Genomic DNA, 24000 nt, shown 5'->3' on the forward strand with positions numbered 1-24000 from the left:
AAAGACCAGCCTCAGCCGAATAATAGCCCAAAATCAACTGTTTATCAAAGCTAACTCTTGCTACAGCAGCAGTGCATATCAAGTCCTCTTTGTGCGTCAGCATTAGCCAATGCACGCCCTGAATTTATTTCATAGACTTGAGTATCACATGGATGTTTCTGTACTCTTAAATTTGAAAGCATCGTAGGTTCTCGACCGGGTGTCATTTTGTAGAGCAAATACAGGAACAATAGAAAAGAAGCTTGGCTAAGTTGGCGTTTGCACTGATAATAGTATTGAAACACTGTTTTTTCAACACTGATTATTTTACACTTTACTCGCTTAATTGTTTGACAACCTACAGAGTAACTAAAAAATCCTTTCATATGCTGCCTATTAAGCCCCCCCACCCCCAAAGTAGGCATAATATATTGATCCTAGAAAGAAGTCTCTGGCATCAACATGGGGCGAGAAAAGGCTATTCCCCTCGTTTGGTAAAATGCGTAGCATATTTTCGACCCCTTGCCACGCCACAACAAAGCAAGGTGTAGCCACGCGGGTTTGAGTATAACATTTCCCTACACTTAATCTATCAGTCAATTTGAATCACTTGTAATTAACAGATTTTCATGCTTCAACATTGGCTTAATTGGAAAATCAACGGCTTTATTGTTTTTGTTTAATTTTTGGTTGGTCTTCTACGACCACCAACCTTGGCACCCATCACATTGACTTTTTCTCCACCGCCTCTCTTACGAAGAGACTTCTTCTTGGTATTCGAGGTGTCAGCAGCCTTCTTTTGATCTTTTCCTGATACCTCTTCCTCTTCACCTTCGACCATTTCCTCTTCAAACTCTTCTTCAAATTCGTCTTTCTTGCCTAATGCCTTGTAGATCCAACGTTTGGGCCAAGCAACAATGAAAAGATTGCTGACCGTTGGCTTGGTTACCCACTCGGTATTCAAATGAATAGGCTCTCCTGTACGTTCATCAGGGTACACCACAATGTAGTTATCACTCTTGACTTCACAGCGCATATTTCTTTGACCTACTTCAACATAGCTACGACCTAGAGTGGCAGCACGACCTTTAGGAGCATCGTGAATCATGTGGGATCTGGCTTCAGCAACGAATTGAGCAATTTTACGTTTCTCTTGATAGTAGTTGATTTGACCAGCAATGTGTTGCATACCGGCAGCAATCAGCAAAAGTACAACAGTAACTGTGCCTAATCCAGGTCTGAAACGGCTGTACAAGTAACCAGTACCACGCCAGCGAGGTACGCCATTCTTGTAAAAGAAGTTATAGCGTTCACGGCTAGTGGGATCACGCAAAATTGACACAATAACACCCAAACGCGTGAATCTCTCCTTTGCCTTAGGATCGCCCTTATTCTTGTCAGGACTACGTTGAAAGAACAGTTAAATATTGATTCTGTTGTATCGTCAGAGAGTTAACTTACTGCCACTTCAATGAAAGCTTACGATAAGCCTTACTGATCTCATTTTGGCTTGCTGAGGGCTATTTGAAAGTTGGTTAATCTACTAAATGCATGCTCCGCATTCATCAGACTTACAGCTACGCCCAGCCAGTTATAAAAGTTGGTATCCTTGCCTTCAGCCTTCTCCAAGGCGTCAACGATATCAAAAATCTCAAAGTCGGCTGTGGAAGAGTTAGCCATCCATTTGTAGTATTTCAAGAGAGCATTGATTGACATGTTACCTTCTGTCCAAGCTTTCACCTTGGGAACCATGGAGAACACAACCATGACAATCAAGAGCAATCTCAAGATGCCTTGATTTTTGAAGAGCTTTACACGTGCCATGCGAAAACGAGTAATGTCTACAGAAGAGAAAGAAGAAAAGAGCTTAAAGGAACCTGATTAACAGTAATTTATCGTAGGCGGAGTGATAATATCAATAGCAAAGGAGAAGTCGACATGTGTATGGCAATAGCATATGCTGATTACAGTCAAATTGCGGGTTTACGGCAACTCATATTTGGATGTGTATATAGTATCAATGGTTGATTTATTAGGTACACATGTATACAGGGTCGTATAGCTATAGCTTTATTTAAAACCACCTCTTCCTCTGCCTCTAGCACCTCTACCTCTACTGCTGTAACTACTATTTCTGTTATTATCATCCCCATTTTGTTGCTGTTGCTGCTGTCTATATTGATTATGATGATCGTAATGATCCTGATCGTATAGTTGAGTATAATGGACTTGATGGTTATAGTAAGGCTGTTGTGGCTGGCCAGCCATGTAGTACATGGGTTGCATGTATTGTTGCTGTTGATGATGGGGATCGGGATGATAGCCGTACATAACAGCTGGTAAACCAGTATTTGGATCAATAGGCACCATCATGTTGTAATCCACCATAGGAGCGTAAGCAGGTTGCTGATGATAGTAGTAATCTGCCGTTGAATAGGGCTGTTGCATTTGATGCTGGTTTGCATTATAGTAGGACTGATCTACTGTGGTGGGATGGTTGTTGGGAATAGCATTGTTTTCACTGCTGTATTGTGGTGTGGTACTTTCTGCAGGAGTAGTAGTAGTAGCAGTAGTAGTAGCGCTGACAATAGATGCGTCAACAGGCGAGGAGTTGGATGAAGTTGCTGCCTTGTGTTGCTCTTTAGGTGCTGTTGCTAGTTCTTCTTTTGAATTGGCATTTTGCACATCCTCTGGCTTTTCAGTAGAAATAGTGAAAGATTTCGTTTCTACAGATGTGGGCTGCTCATCTTTACGCTGTCCTCGTTCTCGCGGCTTTCGCTCTCGCTTAGATTTTGGTTTGTTGCTGTGTTTGCTGTCCTTGTCAGATTCACCTGATTTGTCCGTTGAAGTAGGAGGAGGTGTTGGCACGTCTTTATCATTCACTGGTTTACTTTTTGTCTTCTTTCGCTGTTGTTGTGATTGTTTGCTTGCATCAGAGTCATTCGCTTCTTCAAGAACCATCTTCTTCTCGCTTGCTTTTCTAGGCTTCTTCTTCTTTTCAGGTGCTTCAGCGGTTGTTGTGGATGTTGCAGTTTCCTCTAATTTCGATTCAGCAGTAGTATCAGCCTTTGCTGAAGTTGCGGCCGACTTTTTCTTTCTAGCTGGCTTCTCTTTTGGTTTGACAGGCGTAGATTCGATCATGTCATCTGCCCATGATATCTGTTTGTCATTTTGTTGCTGCTGAGGTGCTTTGGAAGATTTCTTCTTTCTGCTAGATTTCCTGTCTTCTGCTGCTAAAATAGGTGTCGTTGTGCCTGATGAAGGAACAGGGCTCGAAGTACTAGACTCTGTTGCTGCTGCCTGGCTATCTCTGTTTTGTTTGGATTGAGATTTCGTCTTGGCAGCTGGTAAACTACCCTCTTTTTGCTCTGCAGACTTTTCTTGCTTCTTTCTAGATCTATCACGTCGCTCGACTTTCTCTGCCTTGTTGGAAGCGTTTTCAAGAGGTACTCTCTCAAGAGGGATGTCCTTTTTCTCAACTTTACCCATGAACTCCTCCGATCTCTCAGTCTTGCTCTTTCGCTTGTCCTTTTTAGTATCCCCATTTGATTTGAAATCCTCCTTCTTTGCCTTGCTGTTGACATCTCTGGTTTGTTCAATCTTCTCCTTTGTAGCATCCTTCTTCTGATTGATTTCTCGAGAACTCTCCTTCTTTTGCTCTCTTTTTCCACTTGGCTGCTCTGGCTTGTCATCTGGCTTGCTACTGTCGGTCTGCTTGTTATCTGATTTTGCTTTCTTGCCTCTCTTATCGGTCGATTTATCACTCTTGGTTGAGGTGATGTCTTTGGAGGCCGCCGATTTCTTCACTTTTGGTTCTTTATCGACAGTTTGTGGCTATATCGAGAAGCGTCATCAGTCATCAAGACTATTCCAGCCACTGAACTGTATTTACCTTGACCTTGAATGGCACAAATGCTGGTGGGCCCTGCTCTGATTCATCCTCGCCGTCTTTGGCAGCTGACTTTCCTCGATATCGCTTCAAAAATTGCTTTGGAATAACGTTAGTAACGGCAAATGCCTTGCTGTTGCATCGTAGTTACCTTTCCAGCTCTCCAAGCTTGTACCAACTCTTGCACATGTCCACCAATTTCCGTCAGCATGTCAGGGCCCAAAACAAGAATTTGATCCCTGATTTCGATTGGTTTTTTAACCAAAAATTTCGTGCCAGGAGGGGTGTGAAGCCTGCAACAGACAAGTGATTTAGTACCGAAGAAAATGCGACAAAACAGGGTATGACTTACTTGAGGCAATCGACTTTCCCAAGCACTTCCACTCCTTTGTACTTTTTCTTGCTGCCGTCAGTGAAGGTAACACTCAGCAACCTTGGGTGTTCGACTTGGTTGACAGATGGCATGGCAACATTGCGAACTTCCAATACTTGCAACACGAGTGGACTAGGGATTTCACTAGGTTTCTCTGCGGTTTTACTGAATCCTTTTGTAGTCAACAGTCGAAGATCCATCTAGGATATGTGTAGTGTTAGCAGCCAGCTGAGCTAGCATAAGGGCTATACCCTAAAACTTACGTCTTTAGCACATGCGATATAGTCATCTAATGTGGATACAGCATCATTTTCTGCGGCAATAAGGTCGATGCCTTCTTGAGACAAGAACCAGCCTTTAGCTTCGAATTCGGCAATTGAAGGAGTCATTGTAAGAAATTGAAGAATAAGAAGACGAAATTTTGCATATTCGCAAGTTGCTCTTTTATGGATGGAACTGCGGTGTGTGTGTGTGTACTCGCGTTCTTGACGGTCACTGAGCTTCTCAAACCAACACATGGAAATGATGAATGTGTAACAACGATGTTATTTGTGAAAGGGCAGAAAGCAATTTTAATGATTAGAATAAGTAAAATAAGATTAACGATAACAGCAGTGAGGTCTATGCAAGGTGCTTGGGAAGACCATCTTGCTTCAAAAGAGATTCATCTTGGCTCAATACACGAGGTCCATCGTCCACCTTGGTATGTAATAATCTACTGACACTGCCAGCAGGTTGGACAGGAATGACATTTTGATTAAAGTTGGTATGGTCCTTGGGGATGAAGTCTTGACCGATTTTACCGCTAATGGCATTGTAAGGGTTGGCAAAGAATTCAGTGGGCTCTTTGTTGCTAGGGAAGTAGTGGCCGATCAATTGGATGATTTCAGCCATGTTTTCCTTGGGTGCATAGATGACAGCATTTGGTCCAGCATCGTAGGTATAAGCAGCTTTCAATTTACCATCAGGCGAAGTAGCGTTGTATTCGTGGATAAGCTGAATGATGGCACGAGAGGTATCGTTCATGTAAAAGATGGGAGGATAGGTGTCGAGGCAGACAGCATGGAATTGGTTGGAATCACGCATGGTCAACTCGGCAAACGATTGGAAATCCTTATCCAAAACAGCCTTCTTCATAGCTTCCATACGAGCAGGAACAATGTTGTTGATACGCTCGTTCATCAAAAGACTGGTCTTGATGGTAGACTGCATGCCTGCAGTAGAAGAAGTACCCTTCTTGGCGTCAGAAACCACACAGATCAAGGCTTGCAAATCAGGCCAGTGAGTTTCAGGAGCAATTTGCACAGCATATGAGTCAGATCCATCATCCTTCTCTCCCATCTCCCAAGCAACAAACCCACCAAACAAGGAGCGACAAGCAGATCCAGAGCCTTGACGAGCAATTCTGGATACTTCAGATGTTGAGATGGTCAATTCAAACAGTTGAGACAAGGTGTATACTAAAGCAGCTAATCCAGAGGCTGAAGAAGCAAGACCAGCGGCAGTGGGAAAGTTGTTCTCGGAGCAAACGTGAACAGGGTAGGTAGAGAGAGGCTCAATGGGGTTGCCTTCAGTTTCAGCCTTGGCTTCCATGGCTTGACGGATAGCACGAGTTTCACGGAAACAGTTGTGCATACGCTTGTTCTTGGTGATGTCTTCCTCGATGCCGTTCAACCAGAGACGATCATGAGAGAATTCCTTGGCAGCAGAGATGGTGGTCTTGCTGTGAAGAATGTCTTGAGATAATGTCACAGACAAGGAGCTGTTGGTAGGTAAAATAAGCTCTGTATCGCGCTTGCCCCAATATTTAATGACCTGTGTGTTGTTCAGTAACAGAACAAAAGGTGTCAAAAAATCAAACCGGTTTACTTACAGCGATATTGACGGGAGCAGTACAGGTAACAGTCTTCATTCTGGTCTGATGAATATGATAAAGAAGAAGAAGAAGAAGAAGAAGAAGAGAGGCGAAAAATTTGATTGTTGTTCCCTTTTGAGCGCGATGAAGGGGACAACAAATCCAACTTTTTTTTGTGTGTGTGTGTGTGTGTGTGCGTACACAATGGTTTAAGTTTAGGAAGGCGCCCAAACGATTGTGTAAAATGTGAACATCAAATAGCACACAAAAAAGTGTGGAACCAGGAAGCTTAAACAGCATAGGCTCAATGGCTAAATGACAGATCAGTTATTTGGCATGAAGCCTACTAAACAATATTACCAGCCGTGAGTCTTGAAGCCTACTCAGCTCAGCTCTGTTTGGCATTGAAATGCTGATACGAAACGGCATCAAATGTTTGTGAAATTTGTTCTGCGGCATGCCCCGCTATTATACATGTGTTTAACTGTTTAATGTGGATATGTTTTCTAAAAAAAAAAATTGGCCTGATTTACTGCTTATTCATGCCTGATTCTTTTATCGTCCACCTTTGAATGCACTATTGGCACAATAGTTGCATAGTAGCGGGTGCTCAGCGTTGGTTTGTAAGCCTATTGGAGAGCAGTTCAGTAATTCTTATATCACCATTTGAAACAAGGTTATGTCTGTAGTCAAGCACATCTTTAGCACATGGATTCCAAGGCATTGGCAAGTGATTGACATATTGTTAGCAAGGACATCTCCAATAGACAGTGTTTGCATGTTCAGCATCCGCTGTCAGTTGAACTTTGAAAGGGCATTTTCCGGGGTTAATTCCATAAAATATTCTCTTTTGCTTTTTTTTTTTTTTTTTCTAACAACATGTTACTTCGATTGCAACAATTGCCACGAAAAAGCAGCTCTCTCATCTTTACTATCACTAGCAAGCGATTCTTAAATGCGCCTACCAGAGTCCGTTTTGCTCCCAGTCCAACGGGTCAGTTGCATTTGGGTGGTTTGAGAACGGCTCTTTTCAATTACTTGCTTGCAAAGAAGACGGGTGGACAATTCATACTTCGTATCGAGGACACAGATCAAGTAAGACATGCATTCCAGTTGATAACTCTTCAGTGACAACCAACAGACGGTAGACTAGATATGTGGAAGGTGCTGTCGAAAGTTTAGTCAAAGCCTTAAAATGGGCTGGTATTCCCCATGATGAAGGTAGGTCTTTGAGGAAGCATTAGATCATGCTAGAGTGCTTAAAGATGGACATATTATAGGGCCAAATGTAGAAGGACCTCATTCACCTTATTATCAGGCAAGTTCTCTTTGAAACAGGGTATATCAGTCAGATGGTAATAACGCGTGCACATTAGTCTGAGCGAACAGAGTTATACAGGGAGCATGCCAAAAGGTTGGTTGAATCAGGACATGCCTATAGATGCTTCTGTACACCTGAGAGATTGAGCCGAGTCAAAGAAGCCAGACAAAAGAAAGGCAACTACATTGCATACGACAAGCATTGCTCTTATTTGAGTGACGAGGAGATCCAGGAGGGTTTGGACAAGAAACTGCCATATACGATACGGTTGATGGTAAGCTGAATCAATTCAAGGGCCACGTCTGCGAGGATCTCAACATTGTTGTTGCATAGACGCCGTACGAAGGATCAACAGAGCACAACGATTTGGTATATGGAAAGATCAACTTTAGCAACAAGACGATAGACGACACAATCCTGATCAAGAGTGATGGCTATCCTACATATCATTTGGCCAATGTCGTCGACGATCATTTGATGAAAATCACACATGTTTTGAGAGGAGAGGAATGGCTTTCATCCACACCCAAGCACATCTTATTGTACAAGGCTCTTGGATGGACACCACCATTATTTGCTCATTTGCCACTTTTGCTAAACCCAGATGGATCGAAATTGTCAAAAAGATCAGGCGATGTTCATGTAGAGCATTACATTGAGAAGGGCTATTTACCAGAGGCCATTGACAACTTTGTGGCACTACTAGGATGGCATCCCAATGACAATAGCGAGGCGTTGTTTACCATGAAAGAATTGATTGAACAAGCAAGTAGTAGTTTTGCGGTTGAGGGAAGCTCTTAATCTAACCCATTTGTCTATAGTTCGACATCCAAGACATCAACCATTCTGGCGCCGTTGTAGACCATCAAAAATTAGACTGGATCAACAAGCATCATATATTGAAACGTGCACAGACGAAAGATGGCCTCAGCAGCCTAGTTGACATCTTGAAGCCCTTTGTGGACAGACAGTATATCTCAGCTTTGCAAGGAACACCAAGCGAATACAGATTGGAATCGAATTATCTCTCGCAAGTGATTGACACCATCAAGGAGCGTATTCGCAACGTGTCAGATATACCAACACTCTGCAGTTACTACTTTGAAGAACCCAACTATGAATCTACAGATGCATTAGCATTGAAAAAGAAGCTGAAACAGCCAGCAGTGGACCTAATCAACAAAGCTGAATTTATTCAAGAATTCAAGTCAATCGAGCCATTTGACGCCGCAACGATCAAGCCTTGGCTCTATTCGCTGGCAGAATCCAAAGGCATGAATCCAAATCATCTCATGATGGCATTACGATATAAAGTCACTGGATCCAGAGTTGGAGCAGGTGTTGCAGAGACGATCCAAACGCTAGGCAAAGACACGACCATCCGTAGATTAGAAAACCAAATATGATAGACATGTAAATAAATGTATGTTTTATTCAACAAAAATATGATAAAAAAAAGATTACTTCAGATCAACAAGCAACCTTACTTGCCAACGTGAGGTTTCCTCCTTCATCAATTTATTGGGCGCTCAAGATATCAGAGTCACCAGCATCAGTGATGGAGAGAACACTGGTACGGAAGAGCTTACCACAAGCGGTACCAAGATCGATGTTGTTACCATTGTAGTGGTGAACACCAGTCTTGGACAACATGGCGTAGTACTCGATCTCAGACTTGCGGAGAGGAGGACAGTTACCAGCAATGATGATCAACTTGGCTACAATAGATGCAGATGTTAGCAAAACGGCTCGGGGGAACAATCTCTGCCCAAGGGACAGAAGACTACAATGGTTTTAAATGGGCTCCTGCCCCCCGATAAAGATATAAAGTGTAGTCTATAGAGTGCTTACCCTTTCCTTGACGGACAGTCTTCAAGGTAGTCTTGTAACCAAGAGTATACTTGCCAGACTTGGTGACGAGTTGGAGACGAGAGTTGATGGACTCGGCGTTCTTCTTGGACTTGACAGTAGGGGCCATTTTTTTTATCTATGTTGCATGCCAATGAATATTTCTCTCCAAATGGTTGCAAATGTTGAATGTACACTTACAAGTTGTGGACACGAAAGAGGAGGATTATAATAGGATTCTGGATTTCACTTGACTTTTGTGCTTGCCGAACAAGAAAAAAATTTTACGAGCGACTACCATTGGCCTAGTCAAACAAGCCACTTTATCGTGATCTATACACTCTCCCCTTGAAAATGCAGGTTGAGTTAACAAACACTCGATCATGATCCTCTCTTGGATGTAGTCTGTCGCTTGCAGAATCATGGATATTAAGCCATTGCATGGGGTCTAGCTGGCATAGCTTGCGTACAAAAACCATCCACCCATATTTATACATGTCAAGATTAGATCAGCTCCTGAACCCATTGGGGCAACCAATCTCCTATGGAGCCCAGGTAACCTACATTTAGAATCCGCATAGTAGTCAAAGTATCGCCTACCTTTTGCTTTTATCAAGATCAATATGTCTGAAGAGCGTAATATACCCATTGATGTTGCACTATTCCAATCACTCGAATCCAAATCAGCCGAGCTATCATCTCAATTTATGGCGCAAGTGGAAAATATACAAAAGCAATTGAAACAGGTGTGTAGCTACTGAATTAAAGTGAGTGTATGCTTGTACTCAGAACCTGGTAGATGACTCAATCCACAACAGAAGCAGAGCATGTCTACAACTTGTCAGTCAAGAATCTAGCAAACGAAATAGACTCGAGTACAAAAAAGACGGTTGAGTTGATCACCCATTGTGATGAGCTCGATAAAGATCTAGCACAACTATCCGAGCTATCGAGACAAGTGTAATAACTCGAGCTCTTGTTAGACTTGCATATACTAAACATCCCATCATAGAAAATCTGTCAACAAAGCACTGGATCAACTTCAGCAAATGTTGTCCCAGAAATAAGCGTGTCTTTGTTGACGTACATGCCACATCACACTATTGGAGATATTTACGTGCACTGTTGAACGAAGAATACATCAAATGTTGGAGACAATCATGCGGCATTATGCTAATGATTTTATTGTCACATCAAACAGCTAAATCCATCGAAAAACTAATAAAAGGACACAAAAATCAATTGTAATATGTGATGTTTGTTACAAATCAACCAGTCTTCAACTCTATAGATCTCGCTGCCCGCATAAAACTGATGGTTATACACCGTTTATACTGTACACCCCATCAAACTCAATTTCCACCATATCCTCCTCCAATCCCTGTACCTTCCTGCTGTTGTGCATTAGGATTAGCCATACCACACTTGGCACATTGAGTACGTTTGGCAAAGTCTATGAACATCAATGTTAACCGCATGCTTGCTTTTGTTTCCCTATTGATGACTTACTATGGAAAGAACAATTCTCATTTCTACACATCCAATCTCCAGCTACAAACAGAGGGCAGGTCAGACAATGGCTATACAAGATGGCATTTCTAATACATACGTTTCATGGGAGGAGTGCTTGTGGTGTATCCAGCTGGAGGTGCTCCAGTTGCGTTGTATGGCTTTGCAGTGTTACATTTGAGACACTGGAATCTAGAAGCAAAGTTATGAGAGTTACAGGAAGGACTATAGGTGAATGCGTGTTAGTCAGGTTCAATGGAACGCTATCAAATGCATCATACCAAATCCAATCGCCAGCTCTGAATTGCGTGTTGTGAGGACCAGAGCCTCCTGGAGGTCCACCTTGATGCACTCCACCATAAGCATACCCGCTACCACTTGGAGGATGTCCCCCACCGTACGAATACCCTCCACTATTACCGCCACCCGAATATCCTCCACCAGGAGGAGCATAACCACCGCTACCATATCCGCCGCTAGCATGATTGTACCCGTAGCCTCCTCCACCGCCATTCACACCGCCATTTCCTTGCGCATAACCCATATTATAACCTGATTGATTGCTATTCGGTTCTGGCGAATATCCATAATTTGGTTGATGAGGAGAATATTGGCTGTGTTGTGGTTGTTGCTGTTGCTGTTGATTAGGGGCCTGTTGCTGTTGGTTAGGCACTTGTTGGTTTGGATTAGGTGTATGACAACGGAAACAAGTGTTTCGAGAAGCAAAGTTCTGGAACCCACAAGCTTGGTTGGGACAATACCAATCACCAGGTCTGAAGGAGATGTGATGGTGAGGTCTTGGACCACTGTTATAGCCACCGTGGTAACCAGCATTGGGAGGTGGGGGTCCACCAGGAGCACCTCCACTGTGTATGTTGGGATATGGTTGAGGATGCGATGGTGGTGGTTGTTGCATAGGCGGGCCATTGATCAGCTTCTTGTTAGCACCCTTCATCGCCGGTCTAGGTGGCTTTGGTCCAGCACATTTCTTGCAGTGCATACGAGAGGAGTAATTGTGGAAGTTACAAGAGGGACACATCCAGTCGCCATGAGAAAAGGGCTGAGCAGGTGGGCCTTGGCCAGCTTGTGGTCCTGGATTGGGGTTTTCAGCATTACACTTGAAACAATACAAACGAGAAGCAAAGTTGTGGAAGGAGCAGTTGAAGCAGTTCCAATCACCAGGGCGTAACTGTCTGCTCTTGGCCTGCAAAGGAAAAGGAACCAGCATGTTGCCAGCAGCTTCAATCACTCTGGCAGAGCTAGGACAGACTTCAATGGGACGATCACCCAAGCAACGACCATTCAGTGCAAGCGCACGCATAGCGTCATCGTGTTGCTGAAATACAACAAATCCAGAAATACTAGGCTTTGAGTTATCCGAAGGTTGAATCATCCACATGGTCGTGGGTCGAAGTCCGTTGGAAGAGAACCAAGCTTCTAATTCACCTTGAGTCACTTCAAAGGGCAGACCAGCCAAATGAATCACTTGAGATTCCTCCTTTTTAAATTGCTTGAGATCCGCATTGGTATCGATAGGGTGTACAAAAACATCGGCATGACGAAATCCTAAAAGGTATCGCAAGACCTCCACTGTAGTCAAGGCATTGTTCAAGCCAACAGTTTGATCAGTGACACGAGTCAGGTCGAAGATTTCGCACAGGTCGCGAATGGAGGTGGATCGTAAGCTGACTTCAGGGTGGTGTACTTGCCAACGTTGGATTTCCTGCTTCAAGTCAAACATGCGACAGAATGACAGGTAGTTGGGCAAGGTGATATTCTTGTCACGCGCTTCACGAGGCAGCTGAATGCGAAGAGGCCATCCACCATGAGTAACAAAGCAAAAACTCTTGGGCTCGACTTGGTGTTGTATAAAATTATCCAAGGCAACGACGGCATCACTCAACGATCCTGCAGTCTCCAGCATGCTTGATTTAATACCAGTAACTTCGCTACAAAAAGCTGTGAGGGGTGTGCGTTCAGGTTTGACAAATATTTGTTGCTTATGAAGCACTTCCAAGTTGGAAGCATCAACTACAACAAATGACAGCTCTACAAAAGGTTGGTCAGACAGCAACTCTAGACTTCCTTTTGGATGACATGCCACCTACCTATGATTTCTGAATTCTCCTTGGTAACCTGAACTGCAGCAGGGTTTGTTGGGTTTTCGTCGCAGGTGGCTTCCAGGTGGATGAGGATCAATCTATCAAAGGGAACCAAGGTCTCCAGAGGAGCAGCAGCAGCAGCAGCAGCAGCAGCAGCAGTAGCAGTGGGTGTGGTATCAACCTTAACATCGACAGAAGGTTCTGCCTTGGGCTCAATCTCGGCTTCATCCTTGTTGATAGATGCTGCTGTTTCTTTTTGGTCCTCTTCCACAGCGTTTGCAGACTCTTGATTGCCTTGTTCTTCCTTCGTCTCTGTAATGGCGTCGTAAAAGGGTTCCTCTGAATTTTGTTGTTCTACTTGATGTTGTTGTGGTTCTTGTTCTTGTTTAACTTGGTCATCGTTTCTCAATGCAAAATCAGTCTCCAAAACAGGACGTTTAGAAGGTGCTTCTTCTTGATGCGGTTCTTCTTGATCTTCTGCTTTACGTTTACGTTCGGTTTCCATTTTTGATATTAGCTAAAGAAAAATTGAAAAAGGAGAGAAAAAGCTGCTTTTCATCTCCACCCCCTTGGAGCTGGCTCTATTACATGAAACTACGCTTATACAAGCCACATGACACCACATTAACAAAAGACATTAAATGGTAATTTGTAAATATAGCTAGACTATATTAGAAAAGGTTGTAATGCGTCTGTGCCAATGCCTTATATATTATATGAGTCTTTGACATGTATTACCCATGTACATCTCTAGGATCTTCAAGAGCATGCCTTGGTTAGCTTTGCGCTAGCTGTATATACTACAGTATGTATCTACGAGTGTATCTACAATTGTAGATATTCTTATTTTCGATTTAGTGAGAATAAAGCTACGAGGCTACGATTCTCTTCATGCATGTCACTAAAAAAAAACTGTACGTTTTATTTAATAGCCTACAGTGGGCTTTTTTAGCTTTCCACCATCATGCGAGAGCATTCCATTACTGTGAATTTGAGTCTTTTACAACCCTCTATATCTATATCAATGGGAACAATTCATCTACAGGCAGGCAATATACTTGCATTGCCTCTTAATACTCAAATCCATGCAAAATACAGCGAAATCTGGGTGCATTGGAGTCCTATTTTCTCATGATAGAAGCCGATTTAGACCGCCGGAATAGCGCCAAACAGTTACTTGTGCCCAGCAGTAACTCACTGACACCTCTGCTCAACTTTTTTTGGGATCGTCAAAAATCGACCAGAAACCATGAGGGATACCTCATGCTTTTTATCAAAAATCAAACGATCGAGTTTTTGGTCTCAAAAATGAAGACTTTTACTATGGTGTATATTATATCAAAACGTTTTCCTCGATCCAAGGCAACCCTTGAAAGTTCGATTATGAGACTTTTACATGTAAAATGTTAACAAATGGGCGCAAAAACCTCATTTCATATTTTCATGAATTGCTAAATAAGCTTGTTTAAAGCATCTATTGTAATTAGCATTATTGGATGCGCCTTAAAAAGTGCTTCAAAAAAATTAAGGGTGTATAGGATAATCATCACAACTTCTATAGTAAAATATTCCAAAATAGAGGATTAGGTTCGTTTTTGGAACAAAATTTTTCTATTTCGAGCAGAAAATTCAAATCGGAGATTGAATTAATTTTTGGCTGGCAAAATCAATGCCATCCTTATTTTCAAGAAAGCAGGTGCTAATGAAGCTTATATAAAGGACATTGAGTGATTCGAAATACTTGTGTTTGGTTTGGCTACTGCTGTTTTGCTTTTGTTGAGTATTCGTATATATGAGAACGCCAGTCAGCCTGATTAACTATCGAGAAATTTGTAAGCTCAATTTCTTTATTCAAGGTCTGAAAACACCTAGCAACTTCAGATTATTTGCTGCAACGTATCTTTGACATCTGGTTTATATACATTTTTATTTTAATTATGGAATTATAGGAACAAAAGGATGAAATGCCACCTTAAAACATCTTGGTATATCACCCGGAGGTTGAATCTAATATGCAAAAGAATTTTGACATATGAACTCAGCTCAGGCACGAATTTGATTTCAATGTTTACAGACTTGTAGTGGTTGTCAGACACAAAGGCACTCTAATTGAATGTCTTTTAATGCAAAATGACACTAGCTTTGTTGTAAGTTTTTTGTTTAGCCGTTGTGCATTTGATAGTGGTAGCGACTACATGCTGATCATGCATTTCATTGCTGCTCTCCTTGTCATCGTCATACAGCCCTTAATGCTTGTTGATTTTGCTGCTACATCCTTGAGAGCAAGTAGCAGTCATTTCGTTATTACCTGCCTTATGTAGTATGACCCTTTGTTGAAGATGCATCACACAGTAACTCGGATAATATATATTGCATAGCTTCAAGCACCGAGATGTTGTAAGGGGTTTTTAGAGATGTGTCTAGTAACACTACACTCAACGTTAAGGACATCTTTGTGTTTGTGTGTGTGTGTGTGTGTGTGAAAATGCTGCTCTCAGTAAAGCATGGCTTGATTTTTTTTTTTTTTTTTTTTTTTTTTTTTTAGCTTCAAACAAATTTGCAAACTATGTTGAATTAATGATTTTGACTTGACTTGATTGGCTTGGAAAACTAAAGTTCAAACTTTGTAAAGCATTTTTTGCTGACAATCAAATGAAAAAGTTTTTTTTTTTTTCTCCTTCTTATTCATGACAATAACATCTCGTATACTCAAGATGATAAAAGACCCTCTTGTATGGATTGATTGTGAGGTACTACTTATAGATAGCAGCATTATACGTCATGAATTTGGGCTCTAAATATATACGGATGCAGATGACAGGCCTCGATATTAAGAAAGATCATTTGATTGAAATCGCGGTATTGATCACTGATGGAGACCTTAATGTTGTAGCCAAAGTATGTTGTATACATGAGCAAGCGAGCCAAATGTAACGTAACGATGTAAATCAAGGGACCTGAGTTGATCATTCACCAACCAAAGCAAGTAATGGATAATATGAACGGTAAAGTGGGGTTATTTTAGCTTACTGATAGGGATATTTATTTTACCATTTTCACAAAGAATGGTGTATCCAGCATCATGGAGATGTAAGTTGTTTTGTGAGCCGTGTTTCGTTTGAGGCTATAAATAACATGTTAATGTGGGGATCCTTTGTTACAGTCTGGCTTAACTCAGCAAGTGCTCGAATCTAAAACCACAGTGCAAGAAGCAGAAAAGCAAGTGTATGAATTTTTGAAACAACACATCCCTGCAGGAGTTGCACCCTTAGCTGGAAATACAGTGCATGAAGATAAGAAATTTCTTTGCAAGGAAATGCCCAGTATTGTTGACCATTTGCATTATCGTATCGTTGGTAAATAAGATTCATACAACGTACATGGAATTACAATTTAAACCTCATTATTTAATGCAAGATGTAAGCACAATTAAGGAACTATCCAAGAGGTGGTACCCCGAGATTGCATCAGGTGTTGTTAAGAAGGCTACACATAGAGCGCTGGATGATATCATTGAAAGCATCGAAGAGCTAAAATACTACAGACAACATGTATTTATCAGCAAACCATAAATCAAAATAAAACAGAAGAAGCGTATTCTGAAAACTGCGGGTAAAATGCATTCGGTTCCGAATAGTTCTAAAACTCAACATTTAGTTTTGTGAGATGAGTGAGTTGATTTCATGGGCTCTGTAAGATTGCAATTGCGGGGTGAGATGGATTTTAGCTTTTTTTTTTTTTTTTTTTTTTTTTTTTTTTTTTTACATTTTTGCGGGGGAGCCTTTATACAATGTATAACGGCATTCCATACAATACAGTAAAATGCTCTTTCAGATGAAAGGTTCGGAACATATTTGCGATTTCACATGGTGACTCAAGAGAGTACTGGAGAAACACTCACGGTCCATGCCGACATCTGTAAGTGTGTACTTCATAATACGCATGAGTAATTATCATTTGAAACGATTTTTAAAAGTCAATGTTGATTTAGATCAAATACATGATGGATCCAATATTACAGTTTAAAAAGTGTGTGAAATTTACTTGAATTCTCCTATTTACCTTGGTTTGCAATGCGAGACGAAAAAATATATCCTTTTTGGCTCATTTCTCTACATATATTGCGCATGCATATTCTTGTAAATCTATGCAAAAGCTTGGACATAGTATTTTTATCCTAATAGTGTAACAATATAGTGATACAACATGAAAACTCTATCGACCCTTTAAAATTTGGTTGTTGCACACGGAATCAAGTAGATTAGGATTGATATTAATAATAATTTATTAGAAATAAATACTATCATCACTTGTAATAATAAAAAGAAATAGTATATATATACAACTATATCATGTTTCCGAGTTGGAAAGGGCAAGATATAGTAGGGTTTGGGGGAGATGGATAAGGTGTGATAAATAAGACGGAGGCACGGCCCCTTGATGTGTAAAAATAGTAATAATGGTAGTAGTAAATGTGTGTAAGTTTGCTGTTTACTTGTAGTTGGGACCTCTCTTTTCATCGTCCTTGATGTAGTCTTGTCTAATTTCAGCAGCCTCGGTATCGCGAGCGGGTTTGTCGTTGACAACAGGTTGAGTCATACCACTGTTGCGACCAGAGAAGTTGCTAGGGAAACGACGAGAGCTGGGACGAGAAGCACGTTCAAGAGCGGATTGAGCATCTTGCTTTTGATCGTACATGGAAGTGGATCCGATGTGAGAGGCAATAGACTTGGCGTCTTCTTGAACGTCGTGGCTGGCAAACAAAACTTCGATTTCTTCCAAAGACTTGCCCTTGGTTTCAGGGTACCAAAGATAGATGGGAACCAAGAAGATGACATTGAGAATACCAAATAACAAGAAGGTCCAGTACTTGGCATATTCGAACAAGACAGGGGCAATCATAGCGACAACAAAGTTACCAAGCCAGTTGGCAGCAGTAGACATGGAGTTACCCTTGGCTCTGAGACCAGTAGAGAAAATTTCAGAAGGATATAACCAAGCAAGACCCAACCAGGCAGCACCGAATACAAAGTTATAGAGCATAACGAAAGCAATAACAGTGCTTGATGCTTGAGGGTTACCATCTTTTTCAACAAGGTATTGACAACCACCAACGATCAACAAGGTGACAGCTTGGCCGATGAGACCAGCATACATGAGGAAGCGACGACCCAAACGCTCAATAGTAAAGATAGGAGTAACAGCGCCCAGGAAATAGATGATGGAGTCCACACCAGCCATCAACATGGCCTTTTCAGTTGTCATACCAGCTTGCTTGAAGACATCAGTCAAGTAGTAACTGATAACATTGATACCACCAAATTGTTGAATCAATTGACCACCCATACCAAGCAATACACGATAACGGTTGTTCATCTTGCCCTTCTTGAAGAGCTCAACATAAGAGGAAACACCTTCACGACGTTCGAGTTCAATACCATCACGGATTTCTTCCCATTCGGCAATACAACGAGGATGAGTAGTGTCGCAATCAGACCAGAGACGAGCCAAAACTTCCTTACAGTCCTCTTCTTTACCGTGGGCTTGAAGCCAACGAGGAGATTCAGGGAGGATGAAGGAAGCAACGCCCAAAATGATAGCGAAGACCATTTGGAAAGCCAATGGGAATCTCCAAGCGAAATCACCATTAACAAAGTACAGACCATATTCTAGCCAGTAGGCGATGGCAACACCAACAGTCAATAGAGAGGCTTCAAATGCAACGTGAGCACCTCTGGACTTGGGAGGTGATAATTCAGCTTGATAAACAGGGATGGTAGCAGTGTTCATACCGTTTCCGATACCAGTGATGATTCTGGCGACAATCATCATAGGAGCGTCTAGATGAAAAGATGCTTGTTAGTATTTCTGATTAAAAGAGCTGGGGGAGCCTGGGGATGCCTTACTTATACTACATGTTTGAATAATAGCTCCAATGCATAGAATCAAACATCCTAATCTGATTGTGACACGACGGCCAAGCAGATCACCGACTTTACCAGTACTCAAGGCGCCAGCCATACAACCTAAGAGATTTTTAATATAAACTCACACTATTTCAGCGTATAAATGCCATACCAATTTCATATAAAGCTACAATTGCACCCATCAAAGCTGAACTGGGATTACCCATAGTTCCAATGAACAATTCGTTTGCTACAACACCAGACATGACACCCTGTAGAGTTGAGGAATATTAGATCTCAATTCGCCTTAACAGGTCAACTCCGATGTTGATTTACCTGGTCATAACCAAACAATAAGAAACCGATAGCAGCCAACAGAGTCGATGCTCTGAACAATGCTGCTCCTTTTAGTACGAAGCAAGACATGTTTTGTATATATATTTGTTTGTAGATCAGAAATCAGAAAAGAAAAATGTACAGATCAGGATCAAAGAAAGAGGGATGAGTACTTCTTTTTGAGATTGAAATGAAAAAAGGTAAAAGAAAGATAATTTTCCCCACATTCACGAAAAACAGGGAGGTTTTTATATCTTTTTTCCCTAATGTAGTGTCTTACTTGAGCATTTAAACTTTGTTAAGTCGACCGGATACATTTGCCATATGAGACGCCGGAGTTTCATGTAAAGTAAAGGTACCCAACTTGTTTTTTTTTTGTGGAGCTAAACTTTACAGTTGGACAAATGGATTTCAACATGAGCGTCATTTTCAGCTGTGCAACATGCCGTTTCACACTACTGAGTATTTCATTGTATTAGTATAAAGCTCCGTCCTGTGCTAAAATGTTTTCTTAACTAAACATGGCCTCTGGGATTATCTGGGAGTAGTTGTTATTGGCCTTACTTGATGTCATGTCTTGATTTCAATTGATTTGCCGATCTTGAATCTTTTCTACATTTTGATTTGTAATTTAGGGCAATTAAACCCATTCGAGAAATTTAAATGACTAAACAGTAATTGATTGCTAGCGAAGATCAGCATCCAAAATGTTACATGATTTTTCCTCGATTATTAGCTTTTTTTTCTGCTGAAAAATAGAGAAAAAGAAATCACATGTGTCTCGGTAAATAAGTTGTGTTATCTTTGTTTCTATTACATGTATCGAGAAATTTTTACGGAGGTACAGGGTCTAAGCGAAAATAACATGATGTAGCTTCGTATATATAAAAAAAAAAAAATTAGTTAGTTGAAGTAATTATAATGAATCTGATCCACTCCAAAAAAGTGAAAACTAGCCTCTTATGGTCAAATAATGGCGAACATTGAAGCTCAATTGGGCATTGCCTTTTATAAGATGTTTGCAAAAGAAAAAGTGTCAGATTTGGACATATTCGTATGTGATCATGGTAGTTGATACATAGCAATTACCAAGGGCGAGTACAAGTTACTACATTTTGGAGCTGATAAGAGCCATACCATTAAGCTTCGGTCTATACAGAGCAAATGTCTGGATATCCATGGTTCAAGAATATAAGCTTTCATGATCTAATCACGTTTAGAACTGTATGGACTTCCAAACCACCCGGAATATCAGTATGAAATGATGATCAACTTGGAATAATCAAGATTATTGCATCTGTTTAAAAGCAACACCTAATAAGAGTTAAGTTTACTGAGTAACGAATAATGTATGCCAAGATGGATATCGAAATTGCTGGGTCTTGCGCACTGTTTAGCTCAAAATGATAGCCCTTCAAGAATTGTAGGAAGCTTTTCTGTACGCTGTGCATCTGCGGAACCTCAGGCACTCAAATGCAAGCTGACCAAGATGTGATGTACCCTGTAACACAAAGCGGCGCTGTATCATGTAGTGAATAGTGGTTGCATCTTGCCACTACTACATGCGTCACTACCATCAGCATGCTGTTCTACCATGTATTTGAGAACGGCTTGAGCAACCTCGTCTAAAAAACTGCAATCATCATCGGATAATGGCATCATAGCTCAATGACAGTCAAGATGATAGCCATCTATACACTCGACTAGAAGCGACCTCACTTGCGCTATATAGAATACCTATGGCATTCACTTCATCTAGTGCTGACTGGGAGAGTTGGAGACAAAATGAGCTTGATTTGCTTATTGCTCACTGTTTTGTAATGATCGTAATGATGATTACAGAATTTCAAGCATGTCTGAGCTTCAACTGATTCAAATGATACAGAGCAATTGACATGACCGATGGCATCAAATGTAACGAAAAATGGATTTGGCAACCAAGCTATAAGCTGTGCAAATGTTCACTCTTCAGCATGAGATGTTTGTGTGTTTTGTGTCAGATTTAGAGTGCTTTCACTGAGACAAACCAGTCCGGTCGGTTTAACAAAAAAAAATCAGCATATTCTTGGTTCTGTGAACGACATGAGATGGCAATGGAAAAAAGGAATGTTTGGGGGTTTTTTTTTATCATATTCATATTAAACAGATGAGTCAACCACCACAAGCGTTCAGCAATGATAGAAGAAAGACCTTGCCGGTAGTCAAAGTAGAAAAAGACCTCGATGAAGACACGATTCCACAGCGCGTATTACCAATCCTTGCGGCTCCTCATGCAAGCCCCGTCCAAGATAAAGAAGAAAGCGAGACATCTGTGCAAGAGTCAGAGACATTGCCACCTTTAGTATCTGCTCCCACACCAAAAGCACCTTCAGCTGTACCAAGCTGGCTCAAGTTGAATGCAGACGACTCTGGGAAAGAAGCTACTAGAGTGCGCCATTCGGTAGGATTAGATGTTCCCGGCGCAGTTCATACCATCACAACACCTAGTAAGGCATCCATCGTAGCATACGCATGCCACTCGTCATATACTCATGTTATCCCACACGTAGAACTTAAAACGGAACGTCAATTAGACAGCAAACTGGTTGTGATTATGGGTATGACAAACATTTGAAAGAAATGGCAAATTCATGCATTAACTGTATACACAATGGTAGTCGGTTTACCCGCACGTGGAAAAAGTTATCTCGTCAAAAAGCTGAGACGATATCTGAATTGGCTGCAATACGAGACCAAAGTGTTCAATGTGGGTAATATGCGTCGAGTATGTGAAGCAAGCTCTCAAGATCAAAACGCCAGCTTTTTTGATCCCAACAACAAGGATATGAAACGCATTCGTGATGAGATTGCTCTGAGCGTGCTGGAACAGTTGATTGAGTGGCTCAGGGAAGGTGGCCGTGTGGCTATCCATGACGCTACTAACTCAACCTTGGCGAGAAGAAAGTTGCTGATAGACAGATTGGAGCGAGAGCCTGAGATTAGAGTATTGTTGATTGAATCAGTCTGCACAGATCAAATGGTACATACATTGCATATTGGCGTATCGATATACAACTAACCCTGGTGAAAAAAAGATGCTGGAACGCAACTTTAGATTGAAGCTATCAGGGCCAGATTACAAAAACAAGGATCCTGTGGAAGCTCTGGCTGATTTCAGATCTCGAGTAGCAAACTATGAAAAAGCGTATCAGCCTATTGGGGATTGGGAAGAGGAACATGATATCCAATTTTGTAAATTGATCAACGTTGGCAAGAAGGTCATTGCTTACAATATCTCTGGCTATCTGTCTGGTCAATGCATATTCTATCTCATGAACTTTAACCTCAACGGTAAGCCTCGCATCATTGTTATTCAATGTCCATCTTGTACTGATCTACCGCGAAAAAAAAAAGAGCGTCAAATTTTTGTCACTCGTCATGGTGAAAGTGAAGACAATATTACTGGTAGAATTGGTGGCGATGCTCCTTTATCGCCTGCAGGTCGCAAATTTGCCAAAGCATTAGCCAAGTTCACTCAGACACAACGCATCAAATTTGCTTGTGAAATGGCGTCCAAAGCAAACGAGCTGGAGCCCGAGGAAAATCAAACGCCTGCCCGTGCCTTAGAGAAGACTGCTCAGTTCTGTAACTCCCAATTCACAGTCTGGACAAGTATGTTGCAAAGGTCTATGCAGACAGCTGAACATTTTGATCCGGATGATTATGACGTAAAACACATTCGTTTCTTGAATGAGATCAATTCTGGTGTAATGTATTTTGCCATGTGTGTTACCTTTGGGTAGATGAACTAAATTGCTCTTTCACTGAAATAGATCTGCGAAGGCATGTCATATCAGGAGATTCAGCAAAAGCATCCACAGGAATATAAATCAAGACAGGCAAACAAGTTATTTTATAGATATCCAGGCATGGGAGGCGAATCTTACATTGATGTTATCCACCGATTACAACCAATGATTGTTGAGCTGGAGAGAATGACCCAATCGTGTTTAATCATCACACACAGAGTTGTGATGCGTATTCTACTTGGCTATCTTCTTGATTGGACTAGAGAAGAGATGCCTCATATGATGGTTCCTATTCATACGTAATGTCATTTAAACATTGAAACATAATTCTTATCTAACATTTTTAAATATGCACAGCGTCTACGAGCTTCGACCTAAACCATACGGCACCGAATTGAAGAAATGGCAATACATTGAGGAGACGGATTCTTTTGTAGAATTTTAGTATGCATTAAACAGCGTCGCATTTTGGTAAAATATTATAAACTTTCGAGCATCTATTAAAGTACTCCTTTTCTCTAGAAAAGGTTTACATTACATACCTTTCCTACAATGTACAGCAATAATGATTGATATTCACACTTGAGATCGAGACACTCTCTCCCTCGCTACAATAGCAGCATTACATATATACTTCGTCAATAACAGCAATCAGCACCAATAATGCCTCGATAATAGTGATATAATAACACATTTATCATGTGAATTGTTAAAATTACATTGTCGCCCTGAAAAGAAAGTTCTTGTCATTTACGTAATGGTAACCATCAGTTGAAACTCATTTTTGGTTTTTGAAAGCTTGTTTTTGCCAATGACGATGCTTATTCATTCGATCATCCTTAGCGAGTTATTCAGTGTGCACACAATTATTTCATCGAGGCAATTCTATTGAATGCTTTCATAATTTTGAATGTGCACGCATTGCATTTGAGCAAACTGGGCAGTATGGACACTTGTGATCTATATTAGATCTGCCACTTTAGTTTTCATAATTATGATAATGAGGCCGTCATTTACTATGAGGAACTGCCCTTCTGTGTGCCTGTAAGCTATTTAGTAGGCACTTTATACCACTTTTTAATTTTCTACCGTCT

General features: G+C 41.1%; 10 protein-coding genes across 10 annotated transcripts; 4 read left to right on the top strand and 6 right to left on the bottom strand.

Moving 5' to 3' along the window:
* Positions 1-658: 658 nt before the first annotated feature.
* Positions 659-1803, bottom strand: ATC70_008308 (uncharacterized protein; the record flags this gene model as incomplete). Its single annotated transcript, XM_064827559.1, has 4 exons — positions 659-1382; positions 1441-1499; positions 1555-1640; positions 1701-1803. The coding sequence occupies 4 exons, from the start codon at positions 1801-1803 to the stop codon at positions 659-661; spliced, it is 972 nt and encodes a 323-aa protein (XP_064686843.1).
* A 246-nt stretch (positions 1804-2049) lies between these two features.
* ATC70_008309 (uncharacterized protein) lies at positions 2050-4630 on the bottom strand (the record flags this gene model as incomplete). The annotated part of the gene is made up of 5 exons (XM_064827560.1): positions 2050-3813; positions 3872-3967; positions 4020-4161; positions 4221-4441; positions 4505-4630. The coding sequence occupies 5 exons, from the start codon at positions 4628-4630 to the stop codon at positions 2050-2052; spliced, it is 2349 nt and encodes a 782-aa protein (XP_064686844.1).
* Positions 4631-4862: 232 nt separating this feature from the next.
* Positions 4863-6153, bottom strand: ATC70_008310 (uncharacterized protein; the record flags this gene model as incomplete). The annotated part of the gene is made up of 2 exons (XM_064827561.1): positions 4863-6056; positions 6115-6153. The coding sequence occupies 2 exons, from the start codon at positions 6151-6153 to the stop codon at positions 4863-4865; spliced, it is 1233 nt and encodes a 410-aa protein (XP_064686845.1).
* Positions 6154-6975: 822 nt separating this feature from the next.
* Positions 6976-8823, top strand: ATC70_008311 (uncharacterized protein; the record flags this gene model as incomplete). Its single annotated transcript, XM_064827562.1, has 6 exons — positions 6976-7191; positions 7245-7317; positions 7377-7414; positions 7473-7691; positions 7751-8182; positions 8239-8823. The coding sequence occupies 6 exons, from the start codon at positions 6976-6978 to the stop codon at positions 8821-8823; spliced, it is 1563 nt and encodes a 520-aa protein (XP_064686846.1).
* A 112-nt stretch (positions 8824-8935) lies between these two features.
* On the bottom strand, positions 8936-9395 carry RAB3IL1_1 (RAB3A interacting protein; the record flags this gene model as incomplete). Its single annotated transcript, XM_064827563.1, has 2 exons — positions 8936-9135; positions 9269-9395. 2 exons carry the CDS (start codon positions 9393-9395, stop codon positions 8936-8938), a joined length of 327 nt encoding a protein of 108 aa, XP_064686847.1.
* Positions 9396-9888: 493 nt separating this feature from the next.
* ATC70_008313 (uncharacterized protein) lies at positions 9889-10332 on the top strand (the record flags this gene model as incomplete). The annotated part of the gene is made up of 3 exons (XM_064827564.1): positions 9889-10011; positions 10065-10225; positions 10278-10332. The coding sequence occupies 3 exons, from the start codon at positions 9889-9891 to the stop codon at positions 10330-10332; spliced, it is 339 nt and encodes a 112-aa protein (XP_064686848.1).
* A 285-nt stretch (positions 10333-10617) lies between these two features.
* On the bottom strand, positions 10618-13381 carry ATC70_008314 (uncharacterized protein; the record flags this gene model as incomplete). The annotated part of the gene is made up of 5 exons (XM_064827565.1): positions 10618-10718; positions 10775-10816; positions 10875-10999; positions 11056-12823; positions 12883-13381. 5 exons carry the CDS (start codon positions 13379-13381, stop codon positions 10618-10620), a joined length of 2535 nt encoding a protein of 844 aa, XP_064686849.1.
* A 2209-nt stretch (positions 13382-15590) lies between these two features.
* On the top strand, positions 15591-16448 carry ATC70_008315 (uncharacterized protein; the record flags this gene model as incomplete). Its single annotated transcript, XM_064827566.1, has 6 exons — positions 15591-15626; positions 15691-15774; positions 15830-15881; positions 15941-15966; positions 16040-16232; positions 16294-16448. The coding sequence occupies 6 exons, from the start codon at positions 15591-15593 to the stop codon at positions 16446-16448; spliced, it is 546 nt and encodes a 181-aa protein (XP_064686850.1).
* A 919-nt stretch (positions 16449-17367) lies between these two features.
* On the bottom strand, positions 17368-19208 carry ATC70_008316 (uncharacterized protein; the record flags this gene model as incomplete). The annotated part of the gene is made up of 4 exons (XM_064827567.1): positions 17368-18716; positions 18783-18902; positions 18955-19054; positions 19119-19208. 4 exons carry the CDS (start codon positions 19206-19208, stop codon positions 17368-17370), a joined length of 1659 nt encoding a protein of 552 aa, XP_064686851.1.
* A 2056-nt stretch (positions 19209-21264) lies between these two features.
* Positions 21265-23351, top strand: ADK1_2 (adenylate kinase; the record flags this gene model as incomplete). Its single annotated transcript, XM_064827568.1, has 7 exons — positions 21265-21604; positions 21668-21715; positions 21776-22137; positions 22193-22448; positions 22512-22864; positions 22931-23205; positions 23264-23351. 7 exons carry the CDS (start codon positions 21265-21267, stop codon positions 23349-23351), a joined length of 1722 nt encoding a protein of 573 aa, XP_064686852.1.
* Positions 23352-24000: the final 649 nt, after the last annotated feature.

Source organism: Mucor velutinosus, assembly GCF_035048745.1.
Source record: "Mucor velutinosus strain NIH1002 chromosome Unknown tig00001561, whole genome shotgun sequence".
Classification (NCBI taxonomy): domain Eukaryota; kingdom Fungi; phylum Mucoromycota; class Mucoromycetes; order Mucorales; family Mucoraceae; genus Mucor; species Mucor velutinosus.